The sequence below is a fragment of the Chlorocebus sabaeus genome, chromosome 11, assembly GCF_047675955.1.
Source record: "Chlorocebus sabaeus isolate Y175 chromosome 11, mChlSab1.0.hap1, whole genome shotgun sequence".
In the NCBI taxonomy this organism is placed as follows: domain Eukaryota; kingdom Metazoa; phylum Chordata; class Mammalia; order Primates; family Cercopithecidae; genus Chlorocebus; species Chlorocebus sabaeus.
The window spans coordinates 77,849,996-77,865,429 of NC_132914.1; the positions used below are offsets into that span (position 1 = coordinate 77,849,996).

The 15,434-nt window shown below is 34.2% G+C and overlaps 1 protein-coding gene across 1 annotated transcript in view; it reads left to right on the forward strand.

The window, feature by feature from the left end:
• Positions 1-15,209, forward strand: part of PTPRQ (protein tyrosine phosphatase receptor type Q) — a 216,970-nt gene extending 201,761 nt beyond the window's left edge. The window contains exons 40-45 of the mRNA XM_073020970.1: positions 3,757-3,891; positions 4,090-4,215; positions 5,378-5,526; positions 8,207-8,342; positions 13,659-13,782; positions 14,043-15,209. Of these exons, the coding sequence (XP_072877071.1) occupies positions 3,757-3,891; positions 4,090-4,215; positions 5,378-5,526; positions 8,207-8,342; positions 13,659-13,782; positions 14,043-14,080 (708 nt within the window). The 3' untranslated portion in view covers positions 14,081-15,209. The remainder of the gene's footprint in view (positions 1-3,756; positions 3,892-4,089; positions 4,216-5,377; positions 5,527-8,206; positions 8,343-13,658; positions 13,783-14,042) is intronic.
• The last annotated feature ends 225 nt before the right edge of the window (positions 15,210-15,434 follow it).

Here is a 15,434-nt window from a genome sequence, read left to right on the forward strand (position 1 = left end):
CATTTCCCAGTCCACTGACTCAAATGTTAATCTCCTTTGGCAATACACTCACAGACACACCCAGACACAGTACTTTGTGTTCTTCAATCAAGTTGATACTCAGTATTAACCATCACAGTGATGTCATCCAATTTTCACGACTTTAAGAGATATGAGCTAACTACTTTCAAATTTATGTCTCTAGTATGGACTTTTCCTGAATTCTAAAGTCATATATCTAATTATCTTCGTGGCATTCCTACTTGAATATCTAATAGTGATTTCAAATGTACTATGTCCAATGTGAGTTTTTTATTTTCCCTGTAAATCTGTTCATACTAAAACCTCAAAAGCACAGGCAGTGAAAGCAAAAATAGAAAAATGGGATTGTATCAAACTAAAAATCATATGCGCAGCAAAGGAAACAATCAACAGAATGAAGAGACAATCTGCAAAATGGCAGAAAATGTTTACAAACTATTCATCAACAAGGGATTCATATCCAAAATATACCAGGAACTCAACTCAATAGCAGAAAGAAAATCCAATTTAAAAATGGCAAATGAGCTGAATGAACATCTCTCAAGAGAAGACATACAAATGGCCAACAGGCACAGGAAAGAATGCTCAACATCATTAATCATCCAGGAAATACAAATCAAAACCGCAATGAAATCCCATCTCTCCCCATTTAGAATGGTTATTATCAAAAAGTCAAAAAATAAATGCCAGCAAGAATGCAGAGAAAGTGGAATTACTATATACTATTATACACTATTTAGTTTTCCTCCGAAAACTAAAATACAACCATCATTATGACCAGCAATCCCACTACTGGGTATATATCCAAAGGAAAGAAAATCAGTATGTCAAAGAGATATCTATGCTTATGCAATAACTGCTGCAGCACTATTCACAATAGCCAAGATAAAGTATCAACCTAAGTATTCATCAACAGATGAACGAATAAAGAAAATATGCTATATATACACAATGAAATACTATTTAGCCATGTAAAAGAATGAAATCCTGTCATTTTTGGCAACATGGATGAACTTGGAGAACATTATGATAATTCAAATAAGCCAGGAACAGAAAAATAAATACCACATGTTCCCATTTATGCAGAGGCTGAAAAAATTGATCTCATGAAAGCAGAGAGTCGAATAGTGGTTAAAAGCTGGGAAGGGAAAGAGGCGAGAGTAAGAGATTGGTTAATGAATACAAAATTACAGCTAGATAGGAGAAATAAATTCTAGTGTCTATAGCTCTGTAGTGTGACTATAATAAACCACAATTTATTGTATATTTTCAAATAGCTACAAGAGCAGATTTTGAATGTTCCCAACACAATGAAATGATAAATGTTTAAGGTGATGGATATGCTTGTTACCCTGACTTGACTATTATACATTGTATACATGTATCAAAATTGTCACACTGTATTTCATAAAAATGTACAATTATTATATGTCAAAATAATAGGAAAATATGATTAAAAACTGCTCATCCTGGAGTCTTCCCCATCTTCCTTTGGAGTCATTATTAATTTCTGTTTCTCTCATACCTCATATCAAATCTATTAGCAAATTCGGTTGGTTTTGCCTTCAGAATGTATCCATATCTGATCACTTCTCACCATCTCCACTGATATCACCCATGCTACCAATATTTCTTGGCTGAATTGTTACGAGAACCCTCTAACTATTCTCCCTCCTTTCACCTTTTAAACTCCCCTAGGTTGGTCTATGGAAGCCCACGTGAAACTGTTAAACCATACACTGTGTTCAAAACCTTTCAGTGACTTTCTGTATCATTCAGAGTAAAAACCAAAGTCTTATAATTACCTTTTAGGACCTAAAGCACCACTTATCCTCCCTGCTTTTTCTGGTCATTATCTGTTACTCCTCCCCCTCATTTACTCTACACCAGGCACCTGCTGTTCTTAGAACATTCCTGACACCCCTCTCCTTTAAGGTGGTTGGACTTGATTTTCCTTCTGCCCACAATTGTTTTTCCCCAAATCCTGCAGGCCTCACTTCCTTCCTTCTTCAAAACTTTTTTCACATATCACCAGTGATACATGAAGTTTGGAGATGAGCTTGGAGAACATTATGATAAGTGAAATAAGCCAGGAACAGAAAAATAAATATCGCATATTCTCATGAGGTATTTATTTTTTCTGAATAATCTGTTTCTGAACAACTATTTTCTGAAAAGCCTATTTTCTGAAAACTTTCTCTCATAACCCTTACCACTTTTATAAATTCTATGTAGTTTGCATATTTAATATACATTAATAGACAGTGTCTATTTCTCCTAGTGATAAAATAAATGAGGGTAGGAATTTCAGTGTCTTTGGTCAGTGATGAAACCCCAGCTCCTAAAATAGTGCCTGGAACGTAATAGTCACTCACAAATATTGATTGAGTGGAGAATGTGCATATTTAAAAAGTCTGTAAAGAAATCAACCAAAATGTTAATGGTCCTTCACTCTGGATAGCGGGATTATAGGTGAATTCTACTTTCTATTATATATTTTTCTAAATTTTCAAAATATTCTACATTCAACAAATATTATTTTTAATAAGAAAAGATCCCTTACACATGAACTACATATTTAGGTCTTTCGGCTGAGACTGGAAAGACAGAAATGCTGTAGTATACTGTGTATTTAAGAGACTCAAGATTTTCCACAAGCAAATGTGCCTGGCTTGCACTGCAATTTGGGAAAATGACTAAAGTGCCTCCTCATTATTCTTTAAAATAAAATAAACTTGCTGGATTACATTCTAGAGTCCCTGGAAAATTTAAATATATGTTATTTTTTGTGTATTACTATTCTCTGACTACTGAGACAATTTCAACGTAAAAAAGTGAATTTTACCTCTTATTCCCCATTCCTCGAAGCATCTTCCTATTTGAAATAGATGTCATTCCATTACTACTTTTTCACTTATACATTACCTTTCTTGAAAAGAAATCCACAGATACTGTTCACAATTATATAAACTCAAGTGTCATGCTTTTATGTTCCAGGTAAATAGATCAAGTTTCAGAGCAACTTGATAAATATCCACAAGGATGTCATAATAGATTTAAGACAGATCTCATGTCTTATGAGTTTACTATATTAGTGAAATGAACCTTCATATTACCATGTATTTCTTTGGTCAGAATTCCAGACAGTAAATGCCAATGACTAATGCCACAGTTTAAGTAGATAAGTAATTTCTTAGAGGAAGACTATACATATATCTGCACAACCAATAAATGTATGGCAATAACATCATGGAGTGGGTTTAGAGAGCTGGTTCTGGGCTTAACCTGCCTTCGCAGTGTTGAGATCTTGGCAAGTTACTTCCCCTTTCTAAGCCTCAATATCTTCATCTATAAAATGCGCATAATATTAGTACTAATTCACAATGTTTTTATAAGAATATTGAATACAAGATGCTTAGCAAACTGCCTGCTATGAAGACTCAGACTTAAGACCTTTATTAAGTTATGTTATTATTGTAACTATTATTATTATGTAGTCCCTAATGTTTTATTCAAAAGTCAGATATAAATTTTGAGAACCATTTGTTGTATAGTATATCAGATTGTGAGGATAAATTTAGACGGTAGAAACTTTGAGTATTTAAGATTATCTAGTATTTACGATATTCTAAAATATTAGGTAATTTTACAACCAGCATTTGTTTCATGCTTTGAAAACTAAAACACTATATCTATGAACACAGTGATGCAATGTTTCTCATTATATCCTTCTAGGGCTATTTATGTCCAAATGAATTTATTGCTACTCAAGGTCCACTACCAGGAACAGTTGGAGATTTTTGGAGAATGGTATGGGAAACCAGAGCAAAAACATTAGTAATGCTAACACAGTGTTTTGAAAAAGGAAGGGTAAGTTATTTGAAAATGTTTTCGCAAATGTTGTTTTACAATTGTGTTAACATATGTGTGACCATTTCACCTAATACTGTGAGTCATCAATAACCTGGACATGTATAAAGTAATTTTAACTTAGTCGTAATAACTGTGATGTACATATATATCAATATAACAATGACTGTTATGACTGATGATTTTCTCTGAATGCAGATCAGATGCCATCAGTATTGGCCAGAGGACAACAAGCCAGTTACCGTCTTTGGAGATATAGTGATTACAAAGCTAATGGAGGATGTTCAAAGAGATTGGACTATCAGGGATCTGAAAATTGAAAGGGTAAAAAAAGGGGGGGACAAGGGAACCTGATATAAAATATGAAGGATCTAAATGTCTAAAATAAAATTGATTTCTAGAACTATCCCTTTCAAGGACACCTGTGTATTCAACAATGCTTTTGTACTGTCTTCTGAACAGAATTTTGAATCGATATCCAACTTTAGTATCAATGTCACAGTATTTGTTCCAGATCACTCTAGTTAAAGTCTGTATTAAGCAATTAGCATCACATTCTTAGGTTGACAAGAGCAGAAGGAGAGAAAATGCCGAGATCACCAGCTTTATTTTATTTAATGAAGAAACTGTAATATTTGACTTGAGACAGCAATTTCCCAAGTCACTCATCTCCTGAATCCTAATAATTTGATTTTCTTTCTTTTTTTTTTTTTTTTTTTTTGACACGGAGCCTCACTGTGTCTCCCGGCTGGAGTGCAATGGTGCAATCTCGGCTCACTGCAAGCTCTGCCTCCCGGGTTCACGCCATTCTCCTGCCTCAGTCTCCCAAGTAGCTGGGACTACAGGTGCCCGCTACCATGCCCGGCTAATTTTCTGTATTTTTAGTAGAGATGGGGTTTCACCTTGTTAGCCAAGATGGTCTCGATCTCCTGACCTCATGATCCACCCGCCTGGGCCTCCCAAAGTGCTGGGATTACAGGCATGAGCCACTGCGCCCTGCCAATAATTTGATTTTCTATTTAATCTGCAGCCAATATAGAAAAGGTAGTATGGGATCTCACTTTATCAGTTTATATAAATCCCTATACACACAGAAGATGATATAAGGATCTTTATACTTTTCACATAACAGATGCTCAATACCTGTGCATGGAATAATTTGTGAAAATGTTCATTTAAGTTTTGGGTCAAAATTGTTTCAATACCTGTTATCCCGAGTGTGACAAAATAGCATGCTATGTTTGAATATTAATGTTCTATATTAACATTTATTTCCAGGCTTTCTTATTGTTTTCATTCACACTGAAAGGCAATTCTCTATTGTAACAGTAAAAATCTCTCTTATAGGAAATAATGAAAACATTTTGTTTAGTTTGGTAAATAGTCATTTTTAAAAGATCACCTTCAAAAACTGGGACAATTGCCTTCAGCCTTCGTTGTGGAACTTAAATAGTTTTGTCATTCATTAATCCGTCCCTTTGTCTAGCATGGGGATTGCATGACTGTTCAACAGTGTAACTTTACTGCCTGGCCAGAGCATGGGGTTCCTGAGAATAGTGCCGCCCTAATTCACTTTGTGAAGCTGGTTCGAGCAAGCAGAGCACATGACACCACACCTATGATTGTTCACTGCAGGTAAGAAAGCGATATTTTTAGAAACATCTATTAAACGCCAGAAATGGCCTTTGAACCCATTGGTCTTTTTATTATTATAATTCCATTGGTTATTTTTTATGAAATGGTCATATAAATTTCTTCCAGCTTGCCATCTTCAGAGGTATCACATTTAGCATTTCTGGACACATTGGTATGATTTATGTTTTCTGACATGATAGATCTAAATCAGTCTTGGCTTGAGTCTCTTTCACACATGAAGTTTGGAGATTAGAGGAAAATGTAGCATGAATTCTACTTAAATGAGATACTCAGAATAGGTAAATAAATAGAGACAGAAAGTAGAGTTGTGGTTACTAGTGAGGAGGGAGATGAAAAATTATCTAATACCCTCTATTTGGGATGATGAAAAGTTCTGGAAATATATAGTGTTGATATTTGCATAACATTGAGAATGTACTTAATGCCACTGAATTGTACATGTAAAATGGGCAAATTGGTAGATTTTCTGTTATTCATCTTTCACCACAATAAAAATATTTTTTAAGTAAAAATAACTTTTAATATTTTCTAACAGGAGTGTACTATAATTAATGTGGTTAAATACTGTAGGTAAGAAAAGATAAATTCATTCAGTTTTTAAACTTTTATTTTAAAAATCTCAATATGTAGTTTAAATGATTATAAATTTTCTATAAATTCCTGGATTTTTAAAATTATAAGACTAATACATAAATGCTTGCTCATTATAAAATATATGAACAATGCTTGTATTTATAAAACATGAGAACAAAAAGCAAAAGCCTCATTTTTACCTTCTCAATTTCAAATCCCTTCATATAGGTAAAAAGCTTAATATAATAGTATATACTAAAAACAGTACAACAATTTGCTTCTACAGTCAGTGATTAATTTTATGCTGGCATCATTGATGAGTAAAACCTTTGATGGGCAGTAACTGCCTTCAGTTTCTCTGTATCATGCAAATACACTGCCATGGGCACTAAAAGAAAAGTACTTTCTCCTTTTTAGCCTCAAAAAGAGTAGAGTCTCCTCCTTTGTGATTTAAATAGATAAGAGATAAGAAGAAGGTATATTCATATTGTTAACCATCTTTAAATATCATTTGAAAACCATCTACTAAATATTTATCTCCAACTCCAACTTCTCACCTTGACTTCAGACTTCTACATTTAGTTTCCAATTCAGCTTGACAGCCTGAATGACCAAAAAGTTCTAGAAATTTGATGTGTACAAAACAGAACTCTTGACTCAATCTCCAAATTCACCCCTGCTCAGTTGTCCCTATCTTGGTAAAAAGCAAGTCCCTTCTGTTTGAGCCAGAAGCTCTGGAGTCATTCTTGATTCTGCTTCCTCTCACATTCCACATCTAACCCACCAGCAAATACTTTCATCCCTGGCTACCCCTCACTCATCACTGTATCACCTCCCTGGTCTCCCCTGATTTTTGAACATTCGAAAATGCTCCCACCTCAGATCTGTTCTCATTTTGCTGCTTCTGGCTACCATGATCCTCTCCCAGATATCCACATGGTGTGCTCCCTAACCTTACGCGAGTTTCTTTTCAGATATTACATTAGCAGAGAAGGTTTCTCTGCTGACCCTATCCTACCCTATCATCCTCTATCTCCTTAACCTGATTCATCTTTTTTTCAGTATGGGGCTTCTTACCACCAGGCACGTTCTTTGTCTGTTTATTTATGTGTCGTTTTCCTCTAGACTATAAACTCTGTAAGTGCAGGGACTTTACATTGTCCACTGCTATGACCTAGGTGCCCAGAACAGTGTTTGACACTCAAAATATATTTGACAATTCAATTGCTGTGTGGCATGTATGTGTACATGTTACTATAATCAGTTTTGTGTTGTAGGCTCAAAATTTCTTAGGTCAAATCTTAGGAAATTGCCAATATTTGGATGTTTCTTACTACAGAACTACAAAAATGGCAGTTTCATGTGGTTCAAAGTAATACTTATAAGACTAGATGACCTTTCAAAAAAAGTTTTTAGATTAACTTCCTCTATTAACTATTTAATTTCCTAGGAATCTTGTCTTTCTGATAATAGGAATTTCTGATAATAGGAATTTCTGAATTGATCTTGTGAGGTTTATCAGTTAACAGTTTCTGTGAAGCACGTGCCTGTCTTTGAGTATTAATATAAGTTTTAAAATAGAAATAGTTTTTCAATTTTATTATCTATAGGAGGCAAAATAAATTCTTGAGAAAGAAAGTGAAAAGGACAATTGCAAGACTATTTTTCAAAATGAAGCAAAGAAAATGCTATATAAGCTAAATATTTGACATTTGCAACGTTTAGCATTTCTGCTGGTAACTGAATATTCAGTCAATACACAGTCTCTGGTATTAAGAATTTTCAGTGATTTTTAAAAATCTCTATACTTCAACAACACCCCCTAAAATATTAAGAAATAAGAGGTTAAGCTCCACTGATTAAAGAAAAACTCAAATATTTGATAGCATATTAATGATAATCATCTTGCCTTGTTTAAATAGTCTTGGTAACCATTAAAAATCCAAAGAAATTCCAAAGAAAACCTGCCTCCAAATAAGAGAAGAAACTGTTAGGATTTATTGCTATCATAGCTCATTATCTTTATCCCCATCAAAATGAACAACGCTTTACTGAGTAATTTTCATGTAATTTACTCTTCCTGTAGTGCTGGAGTTGGAAGAACTGGAGTTTTTATTGCTCTGGACCATTTAACACAACACATAAATGACCATGATTTTGTGGATATATATGGACTAGTAGCTGAACTGAGAAGTGAAAGAATGTGCATGGTGCAGAATCTGGTAAGATCTCTAAACCTGCACTGCATTCTAAAGTTCTAGAATTTGTGGCAGCAATCTGTATGGACATGGGCTTGAAGCTGTATTTGCATGGTGGACACCCTCTTTTCCCACATTATAAGCCTTTAGGGGAGGTCTTCGGGAGGGCAGCTGATGGAGTTTATAGGAGAACTAATGCCCACGTGCCATAGTCACCCTGCAGCATTGTTACTGATGGCTCATCTTAACTTGTTATACTGATAGGCATGTAGGAAATAACCTATAAAATTGATTTATAGTTATCGTTTAGCAACTTTGGGATCTCTGGAAATGAACTCAAATCAATATATTTTCAATATCATTATCTTTTGAAAAGTTATAACTGGGAAAACAGTTTAAAATATTGACTGTAATGAAGTTTTATAGATTTGACTTCTCCATATTTATCCCTATTGCATACCAGTACTAATAATGATTATTGTAGCAGGCTATCAACTATTAACTGGGAGTTTTTTGTTTGTTGTTTTGGTTTGCAGGCAAAAAAATATACAAAATATATCCAATTTTTATTTTAAAAAATCACACAGTACTATGGTAATGAAGCTAAAAAGCCTCTATTGAGTGTCTGCTGGGTTCCAGGTGCTATACTAGACCCTTCACATGTATTATCTTATTTAATCTTTATTAAATTAATTTCTTTATTTGTAAGGCAAGGCCAGTAAACCAACCAACAGACTAAATATTACTGGCTCTGCTTTACAAACAGGGAAGCACATATTCCAAGAAGTTAAGTGATATTCCAAGATAATATTACCGAAAAGTGCCAGAGCCAAAATTCAAACCCTAGTCTGTGTAACTACAATATACACAATATTCCTATCTGTAGCTTTGGATTGGAATTTGTATGCTATACAAATAGAAATTTTCTTGCAGTGAATATGCAGGCCTGCTGTAACAGTATTTTCCAGGTTACATTCTAGAAAACAGAAATGGTATCAAAGTAGTTAAAGATTTCAGAAAAAGAGTTCTCTGTTAAAATAAGTATGAGAAAGAAATTAAACTGATTTTTAAACACCTAAATGTTTAGGGCCTTAATGCTAATTTCACTGACAATTACAAAGACGGAGCTGTATGGACAACTTTTCCTAATCTTTGATTGTAGAACTCTTCAACCCTTTTTGATCCAAACCTGTAATACCCTGTCATGAAACATTAATCCTCCTTGGAAGATGCTGTTCTAGACCAGAGATATCCAAACTTTTTGGACAAATGTCCCTTTTAGGAAAGATGTTTGAGCTTCCACTCTAATGCAGATATATTTACCTTTAAATGTAGATTGTTTAATTATGTAAATTATAAACATAAATAAAATGAGAAATTGAAAAGCATGAGATAAATATTGAATAAGCAATATTTTCAAAACCTTGCTAATTGCTAAGGCTTCTTATTATCATTAGGTATTTTCAATAAATAAAATATACACTTAGGACAAAGTATTTCTCTTTTGATAGTTGTTTTAAGTATATATTTTAAGTTTTTATGCTTTTTTAAAAAACTGGTCTAGCTTTTTGTCAGGTCTGATTACCTTGTTGTTATTTTTACCTCCTAGTATGGCTACAGGAGTATTCCAGGAGTATGATGAATGTGTCAGCCTTGCCAATTTTTTGACATCCATTTGGGCTTGCATGATAAATATTATCTTTAATCCACAGTCTCTTTGTAGGAATCTTCCTTAGCTACTTCAATTCTGTGATAATTAGGTAAACGAGGTAATATAATGCATATACATTCCCTCATATACTGAGTTACCAAAAGAGTTAAATGTCACTCTTCCCGCAGGATACTTCAGAAATGGAATATTATACATGACCAGGGCCAGCTTCATGGGTATGCAACATGGGTAGTTTCACAGGTCCTCACACTCAAAAGGGCCCTGAAATTGGTTTAATGTTTGCTGTCACTATTTTGAAAATCTTAAAATTACATTTTGAGACAGGAACTTTATATTTTGTAATGGAACTTTACATTTTGCATTCTCTCTAATCCAAGTTGGGCTAACAAATTAGGTAGCTCATCTTAAGGGGTTTTATGAAGGCTCTAATATCAATCCAATTATTAATCGTTATTAAAATTCAATTGCCTTCTCTTTTTTAGTTAAAAATAAAGATAAATAGAAAGCTAACATTTTCCTCCCATGTCCCCAGGTGTACACATACACACTGGGATCAGTGCTCTCAATGAAATTAAGGGTTCGCTCTCTTGGGTAGGATAGAGGATGGAACTGATGGTTTCCTTCTAGAGTCTAGAGTCAATCTTCAAACAGTAAAAGTTGAAAAATCTTCTATGCTCTACAACTTTGTAGAATTGAATTCTGTAAAGAGTGTGTTCAAGAATGTCTATTAATAATTTTACCCAAGTTAGTACTCAAGTTAGTACTCAAAATGTTATAAACTTCATACATTATTCTGTTTAACCAGCCATAGCAAATTGTCACAGGTTGGGATGGGGATTTGAGAGTGGGGCAGGGATTCGAAAGGGAAGGTTTTTGAAGTCAGGGAATTAAATTCATAATACAGTTCTGCTAATTGTTGGCTCTGTGACTTTGTTTAATTAGCCTCTCTGAACTATTTCTCTTTTGTAAAATAGCCCTGTTACACTTTTCACAAACTTATTATCAGTATTAAATAAAAGAAAGTTTGTAAATCACCAACATGGTGCCCAGCAGGCAGTAAATGTCCAGTAAGATTTTTCTGATTCTCTCCTTGCTGAAAATCAGGTACTCAGAAGCCCTCTTTGATCTGTCTTAGTTCCCAGAAGTTAGACTCTTCACTGTTTTTTCCCTGTGATGACAAACAGAAAAATGACCACACCTCACCTCCAATGCTTACAAACCAGCATTGCCTTGCACAAGAGCAGTTTATTTTCTTCTGCACTCCAGAGTGATTGCAGTTTCTGTGAGGAATGTTCCTGTCTTAGCACATACTATAGCAGCAACTTCAGCAATATACTGCCACTAAAAGGCACTGAGGGGCATGGCCCTTACCCAGGAGAAAGCTTTGATTTCTTTCACTCAAAAAACAATGCACTGGGCACTGGGCGAGGTAGCTTATGCCTGTAATCCCAGCACTTTGGGAGGCCGAGGTGGGTGGATCACCAGAGGTCAGGAGTTCGAGACCAGCCCGACCAACGTGGCGAAACCCTGTCTCTACTAAAAATACAAAATCAGCCGGGCGTGGTGGTGTGTGCCTGTAATCCCAGCTACTCTGGAGGCTGAGACAGGAGAACAGGAGAATCGCTTGAAATCGGGAGGCAGAGGTTGCAGTGAGCCAAGATTGTGCCATTGCACTCCAACCTGAGGGATAGAGCGAGACTCTGTTGCAAACAACAACAACAAAACCAACAACAATACATTGTGGCCCCAGGAAATTTGAAAAGCCTTTCTGAGAGAACTCTCTGTAGTGAGCTAATATCCTAAGATACTTTTAGTGCCTCAAGTAAATGGAAATTTACTGGTGTAAACTCATAGAGGGGAAGAAAAAAAAGTTAACATTTTGGGTGTCCAGTTTTTTGTGGGGCATTTTACATATGTTAAATTCTTTAAGTCTTACAATACAGGATTTATGACACACACTCCCACCCTCAGGTGAGGAAATTGTGCATCAGAAGAGTTTAATTCTTAAGGTAATATGGCTCTCTAGGGGAGAAACTGGGATTAAACATTTTTCACAACAGTATGCTGCTTTCTTGGCAGTAACACATAATGGCAGAGGGACCTTGGAACCTGTAGGACTGTCTCACAGAGCTCAGCCTGCTCTGCTGGCAAAGTTTACACCTATCATTCTTTCCAGTGGAGAAGATGAAATCAGGACAGTCAGAAGTTTCACATATCAAATGTGACTTCAAATTCAAATGTGTTTTTTAATACTAGAACTCATAAATTTAAATGATTTCCAGAAAGATTATACTGTGTCAACATATTTCTGCCAATAATATAATTCATTGTTTCGTGTATGTTTGAAAACACACTCTTGGAATTACCTTGAGAAGTAACTTACTAGCAATTTCAACAGAAATTTTATTGCTTTATAACAACACTTCATTTCTTACCAAAATTGAATTCTATAAACTTGATCATCCACCTCATTTACAAAACTTGACACCTAATGACATTTAAATTTTCTTTAAATTACATCTGTCCTTAAATGGTAAAGATTGCCTAGCTGTGAAAATTAAATGAGACTAAGTGAACAAACACTTATTATGCAACTACTATGTGCCAGACACTATTATAGGTAATCAGAATATAGCAGTGAATATGACAGAGTTCTGCTCCCATAAAACTGACGCTCCAGTAATGAGATGTTCACGGAAACATTTTGTAATCCACAAAGAAATAGATATTCCTAATAATGATTAACAATTTCTGAAGACAATTTCAATAGAGGAGTTCCAAAAGGGTTTGAAGTATAGTAGCAATAGTTATTAATATAACCTATGAGGCCGATCACTTTTGAGAATGTTCTATTTAAATCATTGTCAATTTGACTATGTGTCTTAAACATTTGATGATACTCCTTTAAAGTCAGATATGTTTGTTAGGTACAAATGAGGGTGATTTGAAATATACATTTTTTTTTTTTTTAGCTTTAACTACTTTTGGTAAGGTCTAAGCTCAGAGATGCTAGTAGGTTATTGAATTATATTGAAAACATTTAAAGGACCCAAATGGTACTGAATTTAGCCCAAACATTCCAATGCAATGTTAGGAGTCCTTGTCCACTACCTGGATGTTTGGGTATTTCAATGACCCATTGCCTTGTATTTACAAAGCAGGACCAAATACTTGACCTTAAGTAGGTCACATATCCAGGTGACTAACAGATTTGTTAAACATATTTTAAATGCACTGATGGCATATAGATATACTCACTCACAGATTTCAAAAGTAAATTTAGCATTTATATTCCAAAAGTCATTCTAACAAGAAAACTGTAAGATAATTTACTCAATTAGATCTAATAGAAAGAAGGAAACTCATAAACAAATTTAAGTAATACAATTTTCTACTTCTCGTAATCGCAGTAACAAAGAATATATTAACACTTGGTGTTTAGTGACAAGTGTTAGAAAAAAACATGAAGCTTCAAGAGACCACAGGAATTTAGAAAGCCTCATATTTGAAATGGTAGAAAATAATATATATACCATGATAAGTTCTGTGTCTATAACTTAGCTATTTATTTGATGAATTCAGTACTGCTTTTAGCTTTAACAATATAACTCTCTCTATAAAACTCTTCATCAATCTATTTGTTTAACTACTCTGTCTTTGGTGTCTAGGCACAGTATATCTTTTTACACCAGTGCATTCTGGATCTCTTATCGAATAAGGGAAGTAATCAGCCCATCTGTTTTGTTAACTATTCAGCACTTCAGAAGATGGACTCTTTGGACGCTATGGAAGGTAAACAGAATCAACAATATGTACCCAACTTACTAGTTTACCACCTACAGTAGGAACATAAATTTCAGAATAACCGTATGTTAAAAATGTTTAAGAAGCTAGATTAGGGCACAGATCAGTTTTTTTTTCTTTAACTTCTCTCTAATGCAAATTGGGCTAATAATACCCTTTCCGTCTACATTATATTTTTATCATGAAACATTTAAATTTTGAACTGTTAACTTCAATACTCTCTTGTAACATGTTGCTTTCTGTTATAGGTGATGTTGAGCTTGAATGGGAAGAAACCACTATGTAAATATTCAGACCAAAGGATACAATTGGAAGAGATTTTTAAATCACAGGGGCCAAAGTTACCCCCTTATTCTTCTGAATTGAAATGTGCAAACTTAAAGAAATATCTATGCTTCCCTCACTGTGCCTTTCTAAATGGACTGAACATTTTAAGACTAGTTCTAGAAAATAGCTAATACAGAATAATTATTTGTTTTGTACAGAATAAATATTATGTATTTTAAATGCTTAAGAAAAGACATCCCATATGTTTTTGAAGTCCTGCATATTTTGGAATAAGCCAAATAGAAAATTATTATTATATTAGCATTAATGTTTCATTGTGAAATTTCCCTATGTATTGGATTTAATTTTGAACAAAAGTTGTAAATGTTGATTCAGTAGTGTTGTTTTGGCTTACATGGTGTTGACGTTTCTTGTGGATAATTTCCAGGACTGTCATAATGATCTGTACTTCCATGTACGCCCCTGTTTTGAATCCTCTGTTTTATGAGTGCTGAGATATCATCTCATGATCCCGAACAGCTGAACAGTAACCCCCTGACACTGCAGGGATTACTTAGCCTTTATACAACACACAGTAGCTCTTCAGGGACACTTAGGGCTATTTAATTTGCATTGTGATCTTCAGTTTGAGAACCTAAAAAGAAAAATTAAAAGTGCAACACATGAAGTTACCGAGTACTATTCTAGCCAACATACATTTGTAAACTTTCAGACACAAGTTTTACCCCTGTATTGTATATTCAAATATATAGTTAAATGTATAAGTGTATTTGCCCATTAGATATAGTCAACCTAATATTAACAATTCTGAAGTGTTTCTTCAGCAAAAATGTATCAAAAGAGTAATAAAAACACTATGTGTGCTTCAAGCTTGTAAACCAATGATGTGCTGCTGTGGTGCCAACAGAGACTTCCAAATGGATTATGTTAAATGGCTGTCATTTCATTTCTCAAGGCTGATTTTGAGCGGTATACTTGGTGGAACTGAAAACAAAGAAATTAACCACGTGTAGCAAATTCGAGGTTTCTTTAAAGAAAATATTTCAGCCTCCATCTTATTAAATAGTGACAATGTGGTAAGTTTTGAATTATATGAAGTTATTTTGTAATAGATTTCAATTAAGAGTAATAAAAATAAATAGTATTAATTATTCTCTTCTATGATAAGAATTATATCTTATGCTTATTTCCACTGGAATACACATATAAGAAATGTTATGGCCAATAAAATTGAATTTTGATGAATTATCTTGCAGCATAATTTCAGAAGTTCCTATGTAAATAAAAGTTTGATTTTGTATATCCTATTAAGACAATAATTATACTAATTCTCATATACAATATCTAAAATA